This window comes from Pleuronectes platessa, chromosome 20 (assembly GCF_947347685.1).
Source record: "Pleuronectes platessa chromosome 20, fPlePla1.1, whole genome shotgun sequence".
In the NCBI taxonomy this organism is placed as follows: domain Eukaryota; kingdom Metazoa; phylum Chordata; class Actinopteri; order Pleuronectiformes; family Pleuronectidae; genus Pleuronectes; species Pleuronectes platessa.
The window spans coordinates 17,574,453-17,597,003 of record NC_070645.1 but is presented as its reverse complement, the minus strand read 5'-3'; the positions used below and the strand labels follow the sequence as shown (position 1 = coordinate 17,597,003).

Here is a 22,551-nt window from a genome sequence, read left to right as displayed (position 1 = left end):
TGCTGAATCTACATTAGATGATGTGCTTCCATCTCCCTTGAGACTCAGTGACGCCAGCCTGGCTGAGTTTTTATGCTCCAGCAAAAACTACGTCTGTTTGCATTAAACTTACCAAACTCCAGGAGCCCCCCCCTTTCCTGAATCATGTACGTTGGGTTAAGTGTTGAGATTTAACACCGGTGGAGTCGCTGGCTGAGATCTGTTGTTTCTGAGCAGTGGTCTTTAAATCGACTGTTTATACAGCACTTCACCTCTCAAAGTGCTTTATGGTACCAGTCGCAGTCACACACACATTTACACAGAGCTTATATACACACGCAGCTACCATTACAACACAACTACGAGTTAGGCATCTTGCCCGAGGACACTTTGGAGGAGCCAGGAATCGAACCACCGACCCTCTAGTCAGTTGACGACCCACTCTACCTCTAGAACCACATTAGCCCCAGCTGTCTTTTTGAATAATGCTCACAGAGCATGTGACGTTTGACCTGACACTGCCATCTAGTGGTGTGAACTATGCCGTGGACTTGTTCAATGACAAAGCAAACTTCAGGAGCAATCAATGAAATTATAGACGATGAAACATCCGGCATTTCTTTAATAAACATTTGCCAAAGGAGGAAGGAGGGGAGGGGGAATCGTTTTAGTACAAAAAAAAAAAAAAAATGATGTTTCCTTTTTGATCTCTGGATACGTTTGTGTGTTCTGCTCATGATTTTACAACAACTACTGGCAAAAAGGCAAGTGGAATTGAAAGTGAAAACAGCCTTTCTCCATTAGGTCTGATTCGCTGCAGTAGTCCCAAGTGCTTCCAGTCTCTCTGGATCTAACAGCCCCCCCCCCACCAGCTGTGCCGCCACCGTGTCAATGGTCATTAAGAGAGGACACTACGTTACTGGTCATATTCCTAATTGTTCAGGGAGAGCACAGGCTCCATTTCATAACTAAAATAGTTTCTGCCTACTTCAGTCAGTAGTGCAAAACATTAATACTAGTCTGCCCTGGAGTAATTACAGACAGGCCATGGTAGAGAATTAAAATTCACCCGCCTGATCTTAAATGTACACTCAAAAAAGGTAAAAGTTTAATTTAAAAGACAGCAGAATAGATTACAAAACAATATGAAAATGGTATGAGCAAGAAAAGCTCCTCAGGTGTCGTTCAGCTGTCCTCCTGCAACGTACTCCACACTCCAGACTGAGGAGGAATACAATGCCTAACACAAACTTTAAGTTATTACAAACTGAGTGTGCATGTCCAGGTCTGGCCTGAGACAGAGTCATGGAGCCTTTTGTCCACAGTCACTAATCTGCCATTTCACATTTCCAGTCGTTCAGTACGGCAGTCCTCGTCCTCTGATAGTTGCTGTTGAGTTCACATGTGGGACGTAGCCATGGGGTAGTGGTGGAGCCCCGAGTTGAGAAGGGGAGCCCCAGGCTTGTCCCGGCACTGGGATGGGTGGAGGATGTACGCCGTCCTTTCTAGCCATAGTGTGGTTGTACATGTGGATGGCTCCGGGGTTGGGTTGACCCTCCACAGACAGGGGGCTGTGATTGTACTCGAAGCGGTGGTCAATGTCCCCGGTGAAGACCATGCTGCTGGGTCCGGTGGCTCTGCCACCTGGGGGGAAGGGGTTTGGGTGGGCCGGGGCTAGAACCCCCACAGCAGACGAGCCCCCGGCCTGGCCGGGTCCACTGAACACATCTCTCAGAGCGTGAGGGGGCAGGCCCCCGCCCATCATGTGACCCATAAAGCTGTCCTCAAACCCTGAAGGCGTGAAGGATGGAGGTGGTGGGTGGCTGTACTCGCCCCCATATCCAGGTCCTTCTGCGGGAGGGAGAGGGGGGTAGTCCTGCTCTGGATGTCTCCCACCATCACCTCCACCTGCAGATGCGATGGGGGGAGCGTGGCCGATCTTGGGCTCAGGCGGAGGCTGCCTGTAGTCCAGGTCTGCATGTGGAGGTGGTTCTGGAGGCTCAGGTGGTCTCTGGTCCGGAGGCAGGATGGACATCCCACCAACCTCAGACACTAGAGGACAAAATTAGAATATCAGATATTGCAATGTAAATTCTTTGTTTTATTTTTCCTACCTCAAGCTTGTGTTTCTGCAATTGAATTACTTGATTCTTATAATAAAATCATTTGGAAAAAGTCAATTTCCACAATAACTTAAACTGCCAGGATCCTTCTGGTGATTTATTTTACTGGTTTCATTCTTACTTGACGTCCTCCATCTGTCAACCATCTGCTTTCATAATACATGATTTCATCTGGTTTAAAACTTCTTAAAATGGCTTTCAGGAGCCAGAGCAGAAAGAAAAGTTGCACTTTGCATTCAGCTGTCTCACAGAACATGTTTAACAGATGAGGTTACCTGGAGAGACTGGGCTGGGCTCTGGAGGTTGTTTGACCTCTGGAGGCAGCGGACCTCCTCCCTGTGCAGCTCCTGCAGAGTTTGTGCTCTCTGCTCCTTCTCCGGCGTCCCCTGCCTCCTGCCTCTGAGACTGCTGGACTTTGAGGAGTTGAGTCAGCAGCATTGTCATGGCCGTCTGGGTGGCGGCCGAAGCCTCTCCTTCTTGAATGGCCGACGGTGCAGTCATGGGGGGTGAAGGGGGCTTGGGCATCGGGGGTGTGCGGGGCACTCCTGCAGGAGCAGAGGGCTGGGGAGGCCTAACGGGTGTAGATTGAGCAGGAGGCTCCACAGGGTCGGTGGGGCCCAGGGCTTTGGAGAGCTGCTGTAACGTCTCCTGGTTGACCTTTGTGCTCATGGACTGGACAAACTGGGCCGTGTTCACTGTGCTCTTGGGCTGGCCGAGGAAGTTCAGGAGGACAGCTAGTTGCTCCTGCGTCAACTGGGAGCTTGGACCCTTTGGATCTGTAAGAAAAAATAAATAAGGTTCATTTTTAACCTTTGGGACAAATACGGCAAATCCAGGGTTCATTTCTTGAGCTTTTAATTTTAAGCAGGATTTGACATACCTAAATGTCTATTTCCCAAGCATCCTTCATACAGGTTATTGTGATTCAAAGCTTTAATAAGACAAATATAAATAATAGTCAGACTCACCGAGCAGAGCCGAAGCAGCTGCAATCGGAGGTTTGATGCCGCCGGGAGGAGGGAAGCCCTGGGGGGTGTTGCTGCGGCTGTCGTCAAGGCCAAGCTCTTTGCGTGGCGCCTTAGGGGCGGCCAGCTCCTCCGGCATCTGCTTCTGTCGCCGACGTTTCTTACTCCACAGCTCATGACAGTCCTGCCACAGTGGAAGGCTGCAGAAAGAGAGATGTTAACATGGTGAGATAACGTGAAGCATTTTATCGTCTTGCTTGTAGAATTAACATGAACATAAACATACTCTGGCGGGGGCATCTTATCTGGGTCGACGTCCTTGAGGAACTCGCTGCCCAGAGCTTGTTCGGCCGTGCAGCGTCTGCTGGGGTCCAGGTTTAACATGTGGTCGAACAGATCCAGGGCAGACATCGGGATGCTGAACAACAGAAGCACGAGGTCACAGTCAGACGCGCTGCTGGAAGGCTCAACCCGTAAATATGATCATAAACGGTGACTTACAAAGCGAACTCCTCTCGTAGCCGTCGCCTGTACTGTTTCTTTGGTTTCATGGTGTTGAAGAAGGGAAGCTTTATGACATCGGGCCACACTGCAGGGCAGGGGCTGCCACATATCCGACTGGAAGAAGAAGAAACACGAAAATTACAAGAAACGAACTGGTTACAGTAGAATACAAAAACGTGTGGACATCGCATCAAAGCATAATTGGCAACTCCCAGATTCAAAACTAATGTGTAAAAAATTTGACCAGTTTCACCGCAGACTTACCTGATAAGCTCCAACTGAGCGAGCTCCTGGTTCGCTTGGAAAATGGGCTTCTTTGTGAACAGTTCTCCCAGAATGCATCTGTGACAGACAAAACCAGATAACTCGTGATTATGAGAACAAAACCCTATGACACTGTGAGATAAGCGAGTCCCATATGTAAACTGAAGTCCTTATCAGTCCTGTTCTTACCCGCAGCTCCAAACATCGATGGCAGGCGTGTACCTCTCTTCTCCCAGGAGCAGCTCTGGGGGTCGGTACCATAGTGTGATCACTTTGTTCGTGTACGGTCGACTGAAAAGGAGAATAGTATTTATTATTAATTCACATACAAGGACAAGAAAGTTTGATAAGTGCATCTAATAAGAATATCAGAGGCTCACCTTTCTTCAGAGTTATACAGCCGAGCGAGACCAAAGTCTGCAAGCTTTATTTGACCTCTGATTAGGGAGAGAGCAGAAAAAACACCGGTCAAATCCAGCTGAAAAACACGCTTGAAAATATAACAAAGCCGAGACAGGATGTTCATGGAGTTTAATGAGATCCCAAAGACCTACTTGTTGTTGAGCAGAATATTGGAGCACTTGATGTCTCTGTGCAGGAAGTTCTTCTTGTGGCAGTAATCGAGACCCTCCAGCAACTGTCTCATGAAAGACTTGATGTGACTCTCGTTGAAATGAACCAGGCCAGACTCAAGCAACCCCATCAGGTCGTGGTCCATGTATTCGAAAACAAGATAGAAAGCCCCTGAGGTGGAAGGGGAAAAAAGATTTGGTCATTAAAAGAGCCCACATAGAAATCTGTTGTGTGGCAGAATCAGGGACTACACGGAAGTTTACCTTTATCATTTTTGAAATCCAGAGCGTCCTCCTTGTCTGTGACTATCTCCTTCATGTTTATGATACTCTTGTGGTTGAGTTGTCGCAGAATTTTAATCTCTCTGATGGCCGTGATTGGGAAGCCCTCTTTCTCATTGTCCAGTCGAACTTTCTTCAAAGCCACCATCTCAGCTGTAAACAGAGGAAAGAACGGCCCTTCAGATGTAGATCGTGACAGAATCTCCACTTGCAATTTACACAAAACTTTCATTCAACAGTTTGTTGAAGTTTCAACACACTTACCAGTGTCTTTGTCTTTAGCTTTGTACACCTGTCCATAGGTGCCTTCCCCTGTGATTCCAATGATCTCAAACTTGTCCACACAGCGTTTGCCCCAATCTATCTCTGTCTCCTTAATCTCACCGTATCTTGGGCCGCAAATTCTGTGAAGTTCAGGACAATACACGAAACGGTGAATACAGGAGCATAGGAAAAGCTGATAGAGCACTAAATGCAACCTAACATACTTAGGTCTTCGGCGAAGCGTTAGAGACTTTTTGTCATCGAATGGGCTGCGAGGGGAGGACGTGCCACCGGGAAGTTCAGGGGGGAGAGGCAGGTCGGTCAGAAGTGGGCGAGCCCTTCTATCCGATCGTTTTTTCCCTGAGAGCAAGCTGTCTTTAAAGCTGATAAAGAGGGAATAAAGAAGAAACAGAGTGATTAGGTCTGCGCAATCAGGTGTAAAACTTCATACAGTTTCAAGGTCAACCGACCCAACACATACACATACCCTTCTCCTTTGACCATATGCTCAAGAACTGCTGGGGGCAGCGGTAGTGACGACAGAGTAGAGATCAGTGGACCGGGGGCTCGTTCCTTGTCTTTGCTCTGTCCAGGGGCTGGTGCTTTCCTCTTGTCCCGATGTACAGAGTCATCCTTCCCCTTTCCTTCTCTGTCCCTGCTGGTCTGGAGGTCGCTGGTCTTCTTGGATGGCCTGTCAGAGGGAGACGGCGGCTGGGTAGTCGGTGGCGTCCTGGGGCCTTTCTCTGGTGGAGGTGGAGAGGGAGGGCGTCCCTTCCTGGCAGCGTGATTCAACTTCGGACTGGGTTGATGAGCAGATGAGGGAACCTTGGTTGGTGTAGAAGTGTTGCTGGAGTTCTTGGCTTTGGCAGCAGCTACGGCAGCTTTCACCTTCTTCTGCTTACTGAGTTCAGCAGCGAGACTGTTTTTGAAGGTGAGCGTGCTTGGCGACAGGCTGGAGGGGCGACTGCGGGATCGGGAGTGGCGGTGGCGGCTGCGGGAACGTGAATGCCTTGTGGATGAATATGGACTTCTGCTACGTGACCGTGCAGATCGCCTGGGGAAAAAAGACAAACCCTTCTACATGATTGACTTATCTAGTTTATTTTTAAAGTTTAGAGTGTTATAAATATAACAACAAGTTATTCTCGCCAGTTAAGTAACTTTTTATCTCACTTAATGGACTGGATTGTCAATGGCTTTGGGAGTTGCATAGATAGAACAACAAATATTAAAAGAAAACGATCAAATGTAAATTATAATTATCGTTCTGTCCGTTATACAACAATTTAAAGTCAAATGTACAACTACTGCTTCACAGGAATGACAGTCAGCCAGTCGTCCCGTATATAAACACATCTTTGTTGAATGTGGCCGAGCCAAGAAGTCACCAAACCAGAAGAACACAAACAACAAACTTTGAAGAACTCACCTGACATCTGGACTTGGGCTCCTGGACTTCCTGTACGGACTTCTTGATCTCCTGCGGTTTCCATAAGGACTTGAACCAAACTCTCCATGTTCATACGGACTGTGTCGGCCATAACTTGGTGACCTCCGCCAGGTCGCTGGGCTCGCGGGGGATCGCTTCTTTTTGTTGCTGGAGTATGAACTGGGTGACTTCTGTGTCCCATAAGCCCCATACGCATCTGAGTCCCGGTTGTAATATGTTGAACTGGGAGAGGGTCTCTTGCTCGCATAAGTTGGACTTCTTCTAGATGTGGACTGGTTGTAACCACTAGGAGACTGGTAGCTATACGGGTTGGACGTCCCATAGGGACTTTCAGTTTTCAAACCAGGACTTCTCCTGTACGCCCTGAGGTCTTCTCGGTCATCTCTGTAAGATTGTGGAGCTTCTCTGTAGGCAGACGGCGGCTCTTTATCGGATCTTGTTTTACTTCTGTGCCTCTTTGGATCCTTTTTCTCTGCGGACTGTGAGGGCTGAGTTGTGGATGTCCTTTTACCGTTTCTGTCACTGCTCCTCGTTGTGTCTCTGGGGTTCTTGGAGCCGCTGAGGCCAGCTCCACTCCGAGCCTTGGAGGAGTCTCTCTCCCGGCTCGGGCGCTCTTTTTTCCTGCCTGACTCCTTCTCCTGCTGCTTGCTCCTCTCGGAGGCTCCTCTCGTCGGTTCGTCCTTGCTGACAGTCACTGGCTCCCGGTTTCTCCTCGCCTTACTCCTGTTCGGGGAAGCCGGTCCGTTGGACTCACCGAGGTCGCTGAGTCGGTCCACGGAGAGCCGGTCTGCGCGGGGGTCAAGTTTGGGAGAGGGGCTCCCAGAGAACCGCTCAGACTGGGAGCTCACGTCATCGTACTCCACCAGTGTCCGTAGGTCAAGCTCTTTGTCGAAAGTGCTTTTCCGGTCGTTGCCCTCAGTCGTACCGGTGCTGGACGGGTCTCTCCCCTTGCCCTGCCGGCGTTTCTTTCTCCTGGAAGCCGACGAGCGCCTCTTCTCACGGTGTTTGTCCCGCTGAGGAGCACCGCTCCCCGGCTTGCTCCGCCTGTCCTGACGGTTAGCATTTCTCTGCGCGGAGGGGCTCCGTCCCCGACCCTCCCGGAGCACGTCCGAGTTAGGCATCAGTCTCCAAAAATATAAATGTCACGTGGAGAATAATCCTTAAATTAAGTACTTGTTCCTAAACTATGTCTCTCGTTGTGTCGCGGAACAAAACATTGGGCTAGCTCTGTAACAGGCTAGTTAGCTGGAGCTACAGCTATTTCACAATTAAGACAGCCAGCCAGCTAGCTTAGTCACAGGCTTATCATTAGCATTACAAAGCTAGCAGGGGCTAGGGTCCAAATAAAGTGAGTAACTCCGGACGTTAATTACCGGCAATCGGTGACGACAGGTCCCGTCACACGCAGTCCACTATACGAAGCTTACTTATGGAGCCAATCAACACTCAGCCATTGTGCTCCAGGACGGACAGCTCCCAGTAACGCTAGCTAATGCTAGTCGGTTTAGCCAGCTAGCCTCCACTAGCTGTGTCCAGCAACACATTCCAATCCGCGGTGAAAGCGCAGAGCTGCTGCACGTTTAGGATCCGCTTGCCGTGAAGTGTCGCGGTGCATGAACGCCGGTGAATCCGTCCACAGTGCGGAGTTAGCGGGGGAGGAACAAACTCCTGCTCTCAAACTTCTGGTCGCCTTCCATCACACTGAGCAACGAGGAAGTGGACAACACGCGAGTTGAAGCCGCCGCCGCCGCTAGCCCCGCTAGCGACCTAGCACCGTTAGCTTTCTTTTCTCCTTGCGTTGGAGTTCAGGGCAACTACAACACCGTCACTCAAAAACACGTCCGCCTCCCCGCGCGTCCTGCCGAGTCTCAGCCCGCTGCGACAAGCGCCTAGTCCGGGAGCAGCGCTCGTCTCTCCGCGTGGAACAGCTCGACTATCGCCGGAGTTTATTCCCACAAATCAAAAGTGTGTTCGCAGTGAAGCTAACAGCGCAGCTCGCAGGCCCGCACCGCTTTAAAACTACAAGTCCCATGAGTGCCTGCGAGCCAATCACACGCGGCTGCGTCAAAGGCGTCGGGCCTACGTCACCGCCAAGGGAAACCCCTTCCTCCTATACACCACTTTATGGTTTATTACATTTATATCATAGTTTGTATGTGTGGTTTATATACAGGCATTAAATTAACAAAATATTTAGAAATTAATGTTTGTGTTTCAAGTTTTACTGATGTTTACAAGTAACCGAATTATAACTCAAATTATTTTATTATTAAAATAAAATTAGCTTTTAAAGTGTTCTTTGTTTTTGTTTAAGGATGTGCTGATGTTGATTTTCTTTTAGAAAAGTAGCCAAATTAAACCTTTATATTTAAATAGTAATTTGGTTTCTTTTCTACATAAAGTTGATGTCAACATAAATTTGAAGCTTTATGAGAAAGATGTCTCGATACATCTTAGTTGTATATACCCATAATCATTCAGAGTACCTTGTATATGGAAAACAAAAACTCAGTGTGGATGTGGGCTGCGCCAAGATGTCTGTGAAAACATATCATAGTGTGACAAGGTCATTTTATCAGCGTCATGTTCTGCATTTAAGTAACTAATGAAAATAACAGTGCAATGATTCAGGACAAATCTTCACACACAAAAAAAGAAGAAACGTATGGAAAATATTATTAGTAATAGCCACTTTATTTGACATTTCCAAATAACTCACAAAAACTGAATTGAAATGTAAGCGTCACCTCTTGCATTCACAGACAGATAGGCTACATTAGTGGTTATGTTTAAAATAAGGAAACATGAAGGAAACATTTCACCGATGGTAAACGAACAACCATCCAATCAAAAATACATAGATATCCATTTATTTTTAACTCCAAGGGCATTTATATAAAAAGGCAAAAAAAAAGTTGTTTGAACACCCGGTCGGCCAATCTGCTCGTAGCTTTCGCACAAACATCTGTTTCAGGATCCAGTTGAAAATATTTGGGCCATCAAGTCTATTAAAGTATTCATGAAGAGAAAAGAATAAAGAAGAATGATCGATCATGTTTGCTTTTGAAAGAAAAGCAATAAAAACGGATGAGATGCGGTTAAAGCCAACGTTGGAGTAAGCGAGCACTATGGAGGTTACTTTGAGTAAAGTAGCTTCTTAACGATGTACACACACAGCACTTAGATTTAATGGGCTTAAGCTCAGGAAGGTACGTCACAACAGGCTGCAGTGCTGACATGGTTTGTTTGTTTTTTGTGCCTGTTACATTAACTATCAGGGGTGTTTCGGTCATATGTACTGGAGGTGAGCCCGTACAACGACTTTCCAAACATTCTGGTGCCACCGGTTCCTCATATTTTGGGCTCAAGTTGGTCTCACGTATCCAGTCTCACCCTCTAAAACCCTTTTAACGGTGTGCTTTTCATTAAGTATGAAACCCCACAGACATTCCTGCGCATCTCATATCTTTTTATACAACTAACACACAGACATATATTATAAAAACAAAGCCTTCAATCTTTAGCGTTAGACTCTTTAGCGTTCATTTATTACCTCAGGAAATCATTTGAAACAGTTTTCTGCTTCACATTCTTCTGCACGCATCACAACCCTGTTTGTCGGGTTTGTTCGTCAGCAGGATTACACAACTGAACAGATTTCTATAAAACTCAATGAAGGGGATGGAACGTGGGTCAAAAAGGACTCATATCATTTTGGGGGCAGATCCATATTGAACAATGTGAGACCAGGCATATTTAAGGGCTTGATATGCATGAGTGTGCAGTTTGGTGCAGCTCTACCGAGAGCCATTCAACTTTTAAGCTGTGGTCACACCTAACAGCATTCAAGTGCTTCTACTGCACCCAGTCTCACTAAAAGCAGTTTGCAGACAACGATCTTCTCTTTATCTACTTTGAAATGACAACAATATTTGTTTGCATAGACTCTAGTGTTGGGCATCCTACTGGTTGCCAAAGTCATTAAATGAAAATGTACAGCTCTTGCTGCCGGCTATGAACACACACAAACACAAAAACACACACTTTCTACTCTTGCGTTAATGACCCTGAAATGGATCAGAGTGAAATGCAGAGGGAAATATAAATCTGAAAAGTGGTTGGACTTTCATAAAGTATTGAAAAGAGTAAAATAAGTAACTTAAAATAAGTCAGAAGAAAATAAAAGCTTGGCTCAGTCATAAAAGGAAATACAAGAATTAAGGGGTAGATTTCATGGTGTGATTTGGTCTCTGTAATTTAAATGTAAAACCTAAATTGTGTTCTCATTTGTGCAATCCTTACAGTTCATTTATCTTCACCTTCTTCTGTACGAGCAAGAACATCAGATATCTCACTAAGATGTCACAACAGCATTGTAACACAAGGGAGACTTGCGCAAAATGTAATAAAAGGTAAACAAAACAGAGCTTCGATGAACTCTGCACTTCATCGGCAGCCTAAGATTTACAGGCAAACAGGATGAGCGTGTTGGGATTAATCACATTCACAATGGACAGAGAGGCAACAGTGATGCACTGTACATGAATTACTAAAGCCCTCGCAGCCTCACATTTCTTTCCCCGGCCACTTCCACTGAAACGCCTTTAACCTTTGCCTGTCTGATTCTCAAGGATGTTTGTTTTTTTGCAGAAACACTGCAATGCTTACTTCAGATGCTCTCAACAGCAAGCTGTCAATCGCTTCAATTAAAAAGTGGGCACTTGTTTGTACTATCGAGCGTATTTCTTTGGTGACTGAAAGGACATGTACCACTTTCCTTCCATCAACCCTGCATTCTGTTTGACATTAATTTATTCCCACTTTAGTCCCAATTACAATAAATACATTTAGATTAACATGCGGGGAATTCAAAGTTGGAGCCAGGAAGCTGGAAAAATAAATCTTAACGTGTGTTGACGACAGCACGTTAAAGGATGTAGTGTTATGGAATCAAAGTTTATATGAGCACCAGGGATTCCGTAAATGCGAAGACAGGCGATGAAATCCATCAGCCACGTGAGGTAAAACATTTTGAAATGTTAGAATTAAAGGAATTTCAAGTGTTGTAAAATCCCTCAGAGATTGAAGGGTTACGATCGATTATGTTTGTGCATTTTGATAAGACTCAAAGTGACTGGAGGGGGGGGGGGGGGGAAGCAGGGAAACGTTAGTGCGCTTGTCTTACATTGGTTGATAAGAAAGAAAAACTTTGACTTAAAAAAAATAAGTGTTGGCAACTAAACCACAGAGTAAAACTGAAGTGTGAAAACCACAAATGGGAACGGCATCAAATTTCAGAAATGATCTTTCAATTAAAATGCTTCCAGGATTTCCCAGTGCAATGTACATTTCCTAAGTGGCACTTGAACTTCGGTTCACACTTCCTACCAAAGACTGTGGACTACTCATATGAAGTGGGACTTTCCAGTAGAGCTCCAGTTATATTTCTCCCTCATTTAAACCTCAGCTCTGACACTTTTAATTTAATCTTTCCACTTGAACCCGCACTGCACAGCTGTCTGAATATATTACACACATCAAACCTTACAATGAAAGGTTGTGTAGCATTTCAGGGCCGAGCCTCCTGTCAAACGTAGGCCTAAATTAAAACACCATCCATTTATAACACTCTGTTATGCGGTCAGAGTAAGAGAGAGAGAGAGTACATAAGTTATTTGGAGTGTCAGCACATAAAAAGTTAGAGCTATATAAGTGGTGTATGACGTGCCACCTTACTACTCCCTGACACACGGTCAGATGTCCTGTTAGCCAGGAACGGAAAGTCATGGTCAGGTATGGGCACAAAGTAAATGTAAAAGTCTGAGAAATGTGTATGTACACAAGCAGTGACCCTGCTCTCTGTTACCACTATAAAATACAGCATCTCTCTCGAATTCTCTTGGCCAAACTTTTACTTTTCTTCTTCCCGTTCTTCTCTTTGCTGTCCTCCATTTTCCTCGCCCGGACCTCTCTCATCAGGTCAAAGAACACCTATAAAAAAAAAAAGGAAAGGGCTCATATTTCTCTGCTGCGAATGAACCAAGTCAAGTTTTGCCAAGTCAAGTCTTATCTGTTGCTGATCGGACTAACCTTGTCAACATTGGCCCGGGTTTTGGCAGAAGTCTCCACGTAGCACACGCCCCACTGCTCGGCACGTGCCTTCGCCTCGTCTGCGCTCACCTGCCGTCGGTCGTCCAAGTCGGATTTGTTACCAACCAAGAGAAAGGGCACGTTCTCGTCCTCTTTCACTCGCAGGATCTGCTCTCTGTAAAACAGGAAATGCCATGCAGCCGTGAATTATGCAAATAAACAAACGACTGACTTGCAGCTTCATGTCTGTCACGGACGGAAAGGTTACAGGTTTCACCCGTCTGTGCTTTGTTTATTTATTAGTCAGCAGGATTATGCTAAAACTACTGGAGGGATTTCCACGCAACTTGGACGAGTTGGACAAGACACGAGAAAGAGCCCAGTAAATTTTGGAATAGATCCAGGAATGTATTTCACTTAAATTAAGATTGCGAGATTTGGTATTTTCAGTCATTTTCACAAATTCCCCAGGGAATTATTCTGGTATGTTGATGAAAACAAAAATCAGAAGTACCTGAAATCAACTGTTGCTGCGAAGGATTCCAGTTCCGTGATGGAAAAAACACAGAGGAAACCCTCGCCGCTGCGGAAGTAGTTATCCCTGATGGCAGCGTAGTCCTCTTGTCCAGCTGTGTCCAGGATGTCAATCTGTACCTCCTCTCCGTCCAGCACCACTTTCTTCCTGTAGCTGTCGGCTTTGGTCGGCTCGTAGTCTTCAACAAACTAGGAGGCAGAGGAGAAAGGGATCATCACACAACAAAGATTGCACCTCAAAAACCGTGATGAATTTTAGTTTGACAGCCGGGGTTTAAGTTGCTCACCTCATCATACATGAACTGGAGGGTTAGGGCTGATTTCCCCACTCCTCCGCTGCCCACCATAATCACTTTGTGGAGGGCTAGAGAGTTCTGCCCCTTCGGCTTAGCAGCTGCCATGGCTCTGTGTGCGGTTAGGTCTGACTGTGGAAGGGAGAGAGCTCAAGGTGGAGGGAAGGATTGTGAAATGAAGAGGGGGGAAATCAGTCTGGACGGGCCGCTGCAACAAAGAGCTGAATGATAAGTCCTGGGGAGACAGAAAAAGGAAAAGAGAGAAACTATTCACAACCTGTTTCATCATCACCTCTGGGGCTTTCTAGATCCCAGGTCTGCAGTTAGAATGCAAAGTCATCACTGGGTCTCAAAGCAATAAATCCCAAAGCAATAAAATGTTTAATCAGGAGAAACAGTCATTACACTGCAAATGTAGTGCAGGGGATGGTTCTCTGTAACTTTTTTTAATGACAAATACTGAAGGATAATTATACAATTTAAACTGCTTATAATCTGTATTTTCCATTATCATTCCATCCCTGCAGAATCATTACTACATGTCCCTACGGCTGCTTTAAGACAAGCAATGAAGTCCAGACATTTTCCGAAGGGGCCGTATGTGAGAACGCAAATGGCCGAGTCAGTGGCACTCAACGTTTTCTGGAATGTTTCACAAGAGTCCTCTAATAAAATATTTGTAAAACGTGCAAACCCATCTGAGAATGCAGCAAGAAAATGTCTGGAACATTCACCGTGAGAACATTTTATTTTAAAATAAAGATCGAAGGTCCGTCAGAAAGGTCATGATCAATCTCAAAGATCCACAAACACCCGATCAAAGACTTTTTTGCAGCCACATTCGGTGCAACAACAAATAAATATGCAAGATGTGTGACATCGTTTGAGGAAACCTGATAAAATGGAACAGATCAGCACAAACTACACATTCCACCAAGCTGACGGGGAACCTGTGGAGGCCGTTTAGCAAAGAATTAAACCTTTTTCTTGCTGGTTTGCCAAACTCTTGTGTTTAAAATCTGACATGTACCACATGGATTTAGTGATCCAGACAATAACATGATGTCCAGACATGTGTGTGCTCATGTTTTTCTACAATCACAAATGGAGGTTTACAGCCAACAGGGTCTGGACACTGAAAGTCAATGTTATGATGTAGCACTGAAGTAATGTTCTTTTAATTTTCACCATTGAAACGTCCACAATATGTATGTCTCTTTATAAATTATAGAATCTGAATCAGGTTTCATTGCAAAGGAAGTTTACACATAGAAGGGATTTGCTGTTGTGTATTTGTGCTACTATATACAAAATGAAATACTATACGCACAAGGGGAGGGATAAACACAAGAGACTGGATTGTTCAAAGTATGTAACAGTATGTTTACACCCATATTTATACATGTGTGACAAGTGCACTTACTCTACAAATAATGCATTTCTATACTAAGTTGCATGATTGAGATAATAATATAAAATCAATGTCAATAACTGGAATTTAGTAGAACATAAACTGTCATCATCATCATCATCATCACAACCTTTGAACACAGTCATCAGCGGATCGTTATCTGGCAACTCGCTGCTAACTAATGCTAATCAAACACAACGTCGAGGTAGCAGTGAGATGGTGAACAGACATAAAACATAAAACATAAATATCAAGGCACAACCATTTAATAACCACCCGTTAGCCTGCTGGTTTGACAGGTTAGCTACCCAGGGATCTGCTAGCTAACGAGCTAACTAACTAACCCACCGGGCAGGTTTAGCATCTGCGGAAGTTCCCCGTGAAGGAAGCGGCTCTGAACACTCGTTAAATATAAATACATGAAACCCACTTGGTCCTCAGGATGAGACTCAGCTCAGCTCCTCTTTAGCTAGCCGGCTAGCTGGGGTGCACACACACAGGCACACACACAGACACACACCCAAACACACACACATACGCATAAGCGTGAAAACGAGATAACAAGCAGCTAATCACAACTAAACGATGCGGACGTGACCCAACAACAACATATGTGAGTGTGTGTCTGTCTGTGTTAGTGTGTGTCTGTGTGAGTGTGTGTGAGTAACATCACGTACCGGTATATGTGACCGCGTTCACCTCCACGAAGCGTCTGACGAGGGCTGAACCGCGGCGGCGAACTGGGGAGACTCCGGCTAGCTGCTCGTTAGCTCCCGGTTAGCTCCCGTGCTACCTCCGTTAGCAGCGGGACTGGGCAGCCCCGCACGTCCTGAGGGCTCGGATCCGGTCGGTGGCAACGCCCGCCCGCCCGCATGGGAGAACCGCACCTTGCCTGTCTGTGTGAATGCATCATCTCTTTTTATTAATATTATTTAATCTCGGCGGCAGATTATTGTTAGAATCGTCTCTGCACAAAACAATAGAGATTACGAGCAGATTGTGCAGAGAGATAATTGATTAATTGGTTAATCTGAGTTTTAAGGGTTGTCACGTTTGTTCAGGTGGAGACTCTCTGTCCAGACGAGGCCAGGTAATGTTGGTCCATCACAAACACGATAAACACAGAAGTGATTGTTTGGTTTAATTTGAACACATGTTCTACAACAGTAAACATATTCCTTAATTAAAGAAATGAGTGTTAAACAATGTTTGTTTTCTACAGAGATGAAAGGAAAGTCCATGATTTCTAAACTGCGCTTGAAGTTTGCAGGGAAGTCCTGGAATGACACATTCCAGCTGGTTCGAAGATGCATGGTGAGACAAACATTTCACTCATGGGCTCTAATACTCCACTCGTATCATTTAGAGATCACCCCAAATCCTCATCTGCACGATTATATCTCCCCTAATCTGGAGGAGAAAGTGATAATCCCAGTTACTGGACTGGTTTCTGGGTGACTTCAGTGATGTGATGATGTGCTGTGAGTCAGGAACTGGTGTGTGAGTGTGTGTGTTGAATGAGATCATCTGTCCTGGAACACACACGTCTTTGTCGTTTGATCAGCAGTCAATTCACTTCTTGTCAACCTCACGACACATACACGTGCAGGAAACCTGTAGAAACAAGAAACCAGGCAAAGTTACTAGACTGGTTTGAAATCTCATTTATTAAATTAAGCTTATTTATGGCTTACTTTGTGGCCTCTTGTTTAGAATGGCATTTATTATTTGTTGGTTTCAGTCTCCTCCTTTTTACAATATTGACTCTAAGCTCCACTGGTTATCTCTGTCAAGGGGATTGTTTGTCATTCGGTTTATGCAAAAACGTCCTGGATTTCCATGAAACTTGAGACATGGGCCAACAGAGAACCCATTAAATTCTAATGGTTTTTCCCCACTTTCTTTCCCCTCACATCCAATTTGAGTCTGGTTTTGAGTTTTCTCTTTTTATAGAATCATAATTTCGGTATATTTATATTATTTTCTTGTTTGTATTGTTATATATTTAGTCGATAATTGTATTCTACTATTCTTTATTGTGCATTTGGAGCCAGATCGAGCACAAGAGACTCCTTTGGGAGAAAAAATAGTTCTATTTATCAGGAGATTACGTGTTTTTGTGACATTTTTATCCATTTCTAAGTGAATAATTCATGGATCTTGATGGAAATAATCCCACATATTTAGAGGAATGATATGTAGAAGTGCTTGATTGCATTTAATGGCTTTAAGAGTCCAAACGTGCAAAGCTTCACAGATTCCAGTGTGTTTCCACCCAACAGAAAGTCTGCCAGTTGTTCGTGTAACTTGTTGCGTGTGTGCTGAGGCTGTGGAGGAGAGGGTGGGTCAGTTTTTTTTTAGATTTGTCTTGGGTGGAGCCGCAGTGTAGATAATACTTTAGGAGTAAAACCAGGTGGAGCTTGGCAGAGGTCAGTCTCTGGAGTCTGGTAAAGACACTTGAATATTTGATGCACTGAGGAGATGTGTGGTTCAAAGGTTTAAAGCATCTGTTGGTGTTTCCTGCCTGAAGCGTGTGGTGTCTCTCTCTATAAAGTCTTGATTATACTATGTAAAGTGGCCCTGTATATATAACGCTGTTGTAGGACCGGTTTAGCCTCAAACTCGTCACTGAGGGCAGTGCTCGTCGTATTGGGACATGCAGGTACATGGACATCGCCGCCTCCAGTGCAAAGCATCCAAATGTCAACACTCCCCTTTGCCACCATGCAGCTTGTGTGTAACGTCATGGCGGGATGGGACCAAAGTCTGTTTACACAAGCATCACATTGACGCACAACTGGTCCATTGTTGTTGTTGTTTTTTCTCTTCTTGCCTTTGTCCCCTCATAGGAGAAAACCAGAGATGAATCCCAACCCTGTGAGCCGCTGGTTCGATCGCTGGAGCGGCTCCAGGATGAGTTTAACGGTAAACAAACAGAACACTGATGATGTTTTGGTGCCAATATTTCACTTTACCTGAGAGTGCCTCAGGCTCTGTGTGTGTTTTCAGTGTCGTCTATGAATACCATGAGGCATCGTCTGGAAATAATAGCCAAACAACAAGGGTAAAGATCTGACTTATCAATATTAGTCTTTTCTCTTATGATAAATTACTTCACGGCACAAACAGAAATATCTCTACTGCTCTTAAAGCAACACTATATATACATTATCCAATAATCAGCCACGAAACTTTAAATATGAAACAGATTTTGGTGGATTTGTTAATCCGCTGGTTCAGGAAGCCGGGGATCATGGGAAAATCCACCATTCAGTTGTGTTTCAGTTCAGTAAGTGGGGCAACACATTAAACCTATTGTTAGTTTGTTTATTCTCGACATGAAAACCACCTTATCGCAACAGAATCAATCACCACGTGTGGCTGCAGAGGGCGCTGTTGCTCAGCAGAACTTACATGGAGCTACAGATTTCATTGATTATCTTCCATACTCCTGCTTCCTGTCTAGAATGGGTTTCCACATCACTGACACCACGTGCTACCTCACAGCCGACCTATTCTACCTGGAGGTGGTGTTGGTGGAGTGTGGGGGAGTGGAGCAGGTGAAGGTGGCCCCTCAGGGAGCACCCCCTGCTGTAAGTACTGTGTCCAACAAGCAATTAACATCACTCCCCCTGTTACTCTGTGGGTTAATTAAAGGCAATTGTTTTACAGTCCAGTGAGTCTCTCCTGCAGCTGCTGAGGTAAGAGGCAGAGCGACGGTACATTTCAGTCTTGTCTCTAAACTACAGAGATTCATTTGACACAAGCTATTTAAATGAAATGTTTGAATATCCACGCAGGTCAAAGAACTTTGCTGAATTCTCCATGAAGTTATCGAGCCTCTTCACCCAGTACAACATCCCAGGAGACAGGTACCCACTCATACAACATTTCTATCCTGCATCATTTGTGAGCCTCTTGCCACCAAATCCATCTCTGTATTTATTTTTCCTTCAGTGAAACCAAATTAAAACTGTTTGCATCTCTTCAACACCTCGGGAAAGACTTACAGCAATTATCACATCTGCCAAGGTGAGCAGCGTGAAACACGAATGGCTTAAACACTTGTTCTGCAAATCAGAGCTCTTATTCTGATGGGGGAAAAAAAGGCAATTTAAAGACATCAATTTGAATCTTTGGAAGTTGTGATGGGTGTTTTCTCATAAACTGGATGAATGGTTGAGGAATAATTCATCAGATTGATCGATAACAAAGTGTAATCATAAGTTTTCCTGTTTTCAGGACACAAAAGGACTGTGACCCCCAGATGGACATGATTAACAACGGAAGGATCGGGTGGCTTATAGCCGGAAAAGATGGTACAGATGCAAAATATAGGAGTTATCAACACATATGGTATTTACTTATTTGTTCATATTATTATTCTCGCTCTAGATTCTCCCCTGACCATCGAGTTCTTCATGACCCCGACTGACTTGAAGAAACCAGTTTCACGTAAGATGCCAAACAAAGCCGACTTTAGTGATAAACAAAATTGTTACCTATAGACCTGAGGCCCATTCCTATGTGAGAAGCTTTTAACTAACAGATTTCCCTATTAAAGCTCTTGTTTATACAGAAGTAACAGATCCCACGTCAGCTGTCCATGTCGCCCAGGTGACTGTGGGTGTCAGCGACCTCGCTCACAAGCTTCAGATGGCCTCTGTGATCCCGCAGCCTCCACAGCTGGATCCACAGGGGTAACGTGTCACCGCTTCACCTCCCGCCCTGTCAGGATTACTGTTGGTTTCCCGTCCCACAGTGCACGTGAATGTCACTGTCAGTAGTGTTAATGTAGTGAAATGCCTGTGGCAGCTACCCTGTGTTCCTGCCGCTGGATGAGGGGCCACATGAGACGCTGCCGGCCTGTTTCCTCCTCCAGCTGCAGCCGCCCGTACCAGTGCTGACATCTTTTGTGAAGAAGCTGATCCAAATCACAGGTGAGGGATCTTTATTTGAACATGTGACATTAGGCTTTAAGAAGAAGCAGCTCTCATGCACCCCCCCCCCCCCCCCCCCATCTATCCTCTTCTTCCTCTGTGATATTTCATAGATGTGACTGTGGCAGATGTTGACCTGCAGTGGGCACCATTACCCCAGCATCTGATGAGAGGTTCATCGAGTGCAAACCACCATGGAGAGACGTTAGAAGAGCAGGATACTGTTTTTACAGTGGTATGTAGGTTTTGTTTGAGAGATCTACACACATGTGTGAAGTTAAATGATGACACAAGACTTGGATGTAATATTTGACACAATAGAATGTAACTCAGTAGAGCTCACACCTCCAGCAAGGCCCAACAGTCCCTTAGATTCAAACAAGCCAAACAGAATTTACTCAAATTCATAGATCGCCATCGAACGTAGGATTTTAGATTTAAAAAAAAAATACTGTACAGTTTAAAAGTCATTTGTGTGACTCTGGGAAGATGGTAAGGGATCTTTGCTTTTTATTCAGCCTCTTCCTGGTGGTGTGATGCACAGTTATATTGTCCCTGGAGCTGCATGGCAGGCGCCTGCACAGAGAGCGACACTGATGGACAGTGTCCCCTTCACCCACCCTGCCCACGTCCCGGCTGCACTGGAGCTGCTGCGTCATCAGTGTGTGATCAACGCTCTGCTGAGGAGCTGCGTCACGTCTCAGAGCGCCCGTCCAGGTAGGAGGAGCTTTACATCCTGAAGCTGCAGGTACATGTGGAGACGACGTCCCTGCACAGTGAGCAGGGAACTTTGTTTTTCCAGTCATGTCATGTTTCATTGTTGAATCTTGTTATCAGGTTCGGTTTGTGACCTGCGCTTCGAAGTCCTTCCCGAGTCTGACACCAGCTTTTCTGTGACCTTCCACCCGCCCGGCACGGACTCCCTGGCTGTTTGTGAGCATTTACCACCATGAGTCAAACTGTGTGATGAAAGTTCAAGCAAATGGCAAAGATGAAATCAAAATGTGTTATGACTTCTCTCCACAGTGCTGGTGAACGTGTGTGACTCTCATCAGATCAGCTGCAGGTTGTTTGGAGCAGGACCATGTGATCCCTCCATGGATGAACACGTCTCCACTGTAATGACGAGGTACGTCTAACCTTCCCTCCCTCTACAGGTTGAAGAACAGACTCTAAATAAACATGGAGGATGTGACCTTTTTTCTGGGAAGTTGAGCTTTAACGGTAGAAAGTGAAGACATGTCGCCCTTCTTTATTCACAGTCTATGATTAACACAAATCCTTTTTATTTATAAGATGAATCCTTTATCTGATGTCTCTGTGTGTTTTTGACTCAGGTGCTTGTCCGTTCCTGTGACCCTGAGCTCATTATACACTCGGCTCGGGGAACGCCCCTCCGCCTCGCTCTCTCCCGACCGCCCGGCTGCCACAGAGGCTGCAAATGACCACTCATCTCCCTCGAGTGCCGCCGTGACGGAGGCCAACGGCACCGTGACGGAGTCCCAGGGTGCAGCTGTGGCAGGGGACAGCTCCAGTGTTTCTGGCTCCGCCTGCTATGCCATGTCTGTCGCCAACGATGAGCTCTGCCCTGAAATAAACAAGAGTCCTGCTGCCAACCTTTACACGTTCAGTGCCGAGGATGTGGATGTGTTTTCACAGTGGATGAGCAGTAACGGCGAACGGTCAGAGCTCAGCTGAAACTGTCAGCGACGTCCAAAGTGTTTTATAATTTGTGATTATACATATTTTGGGATTCGATTTAATGTTTTTCTAAGCAGCTGTAAAGTGGGCACGTCAACTCTAAAAACCAAATCATGGTAACTTCTATTTGTGTGTTTGCAGTTTGAACCTTCTCGGGTATGATCTCCTGAATCTCCTGCAAAGAGCTGAAGTGTTTCTTAAGATGCATTCCAGTGTGGCAGAGATTACTGCCTGTAAAGGTTTGAGGTTTGGCATTTGACCTCCCTCAGACAGCCAAGATCCCGGTTGTGAACCAATCAGACATTGTGGAAAATAAAGCACAATTTACACTCTTCACGGTAGAAAGTCAACGCTCTGCTTGTTAGAATTTAAAAAGTAGAGAGGTGGAGATTGTTTGTGGCGATGTGGATACAAAGTCTGGAATTGTATTATAGCTCTGAAGCATTTAAATAAAGTTTTGCACGATAAAGAAATGACGTCTGGTGTGAATGTGTGGGAGCTGAAAACCTCAGTGGAATGAAAACCTCCACGGTAACAAATCTCCTGATTACCGTGTGAGCAAAATTCAGCTTTTCCTGGGTGTCGGCCAAGACGGCTACCGATATAATATAACACAAACACCACCTGTCTGTATACCATCAAATATTTAGACATCTGAGGCAGTAAAGCAAAAAATATGCCCACGTAAAGCTCCATCATACCGAAGAAGAAAAGTTGCATCAACCCGTGTGTCTCGTATCGGGTCAGAATAGAACTTTTATCACTGTTGAACCTACAGATCTGTTGTCTGTGTCGATCACAAAGGAATTCAACACGTATCAAGGATTTAAAGGATTTAAAGTCGACTGTCAACAGCTGACAACTGCTTTTGTCCAGCGCTCGCGTGGACGTATCCAGTGACCTGTCTGACGTCTAATTATAGAAACATTCCAGCATGTGTGGTTAAACTCCTCATCTGTCACGGAGCCTTTATCCTTAGAATACGAGAGAGCTTATGTGTCTGCGAGCGGATTGGTGAAGGACGAATCTGGATAAAGATAACTGTGATGACTCAACCGGTTAAATATTAATGAGGTATAATGGTTAAAAAACTGAATTGTGATTGACTTGGCTTCCATACTGAGCTGTAGACTGACAGCTGAAGAATAAAAAAGATTTGATATCTGAACTGAACAAAAA

General features: G+C 45.2%; 3 protein-coding genes across 4 annotated transcripts; 1 reads left to right on the top strand and 2 right to left on the bottom strand.

Annotated features, from left to right (window-relative positions):
- Positions 1–583: 583 nt before the first annotated feature.
- cdk13 (cyclin-dependent kinase 13) lies at positions 584–8,402 on the bottom strand. Its single transcript, XM_053412054.1, has 14 exons — positions 6,383–8,402; positions 5,441–6,007; positions 5,178–5,336; positions 4,954–5,093; positions 4,672–4,842; positions 4,390–4,579; positions 4,216–4,272; positions 4,025–4,126; positions 3,836–3,913; positions 3,569–3,685; positions 3,354–3,485; positions 3,071–3,267; positions 2,378–2,878; positions 584–2,031 (listed from the first exon to the last, which is right to left on the bottom strand). The coding sequence occupies exons 1-14, from the start codon at positions 7,522–7,524 to the stop codon at positions 1,337–1,339; spliced, it is 4,248 nt and encodes a 1,415-aa protein (XP_053268029.1). The 5' UTR covers positions 7,525–8,402; the 3' UTR covers positions 584–1,336.
- Positions 8,403–9,076: 674 nt separating this feature from the next.
- Positions 9,077–15,544, bottom strand: ralaa (v-ral simian leukemia viral oncogene homolog Aa (ras related)). 2 transcript variants are annotated; one of them, XM_053412056.1, is made up of 5 exons: positions 15,409–15,544; positions 13,315–13,555; positions 13,008–13,216; positions 12,494–12,668; positions 9,077–12,394 (listed from the first exon to the last, which is right to left on the bottom strand). In XM_053412056.1, the coding sequence occupies exons 2-5, from the start codon at positions 13,426–13,428 to the stop codon at positions 12,272–12,274; spliced, it is 621 nt and encodes a 206-aa protein (XP_053268031.1). In that variant the 5' UTR covers positions 13,429–13,555; positions 15,409–15,544; the 3' UTR covers positions 9,077–12,271. The 2 variants fall into 2 exon arrangements, with proteins under 2 accessions (XP_053268031.1, XP_053268032.1); XM_053412057.1 differs by lacking the exon at positions 15,409–15,544 and adding an exon at positions 15,162–15,273.
- On the top strand, positions 14,893–21,845 carry zgc:111976 (uncharacterized protein LOC553663 homolog). Its single transcript, XM_053412055.1, has 18 exons — positions 14,893–15,344; positions 15,793–15,821; positions 15,954–16,045; positions 17,581–17,656; positions 17,741–17,795; positions 18,198–18,324; positions 18,404–18,432; positions 18,532–18,603; positions 18,689–18,763; positions 18,974–19,050; positions 19,127–19,186; positions 19,311–19,431; positions 19,547–19,671; positions 19,785–19,906; positions 20,190–20,388; positions 20,509–20,604; positions 20,698–20,800; positions 21,009–21,845. Coding segments are annotated over exons 1-18 (1,821 nt in total). The 5' UTR covers positions 14,893–15,342; the 3' UTR covers positions 21,370–21,845.
- The last annotated feature ends 706 nt before the right edge of the window (positions 21,846–22,551 follow it).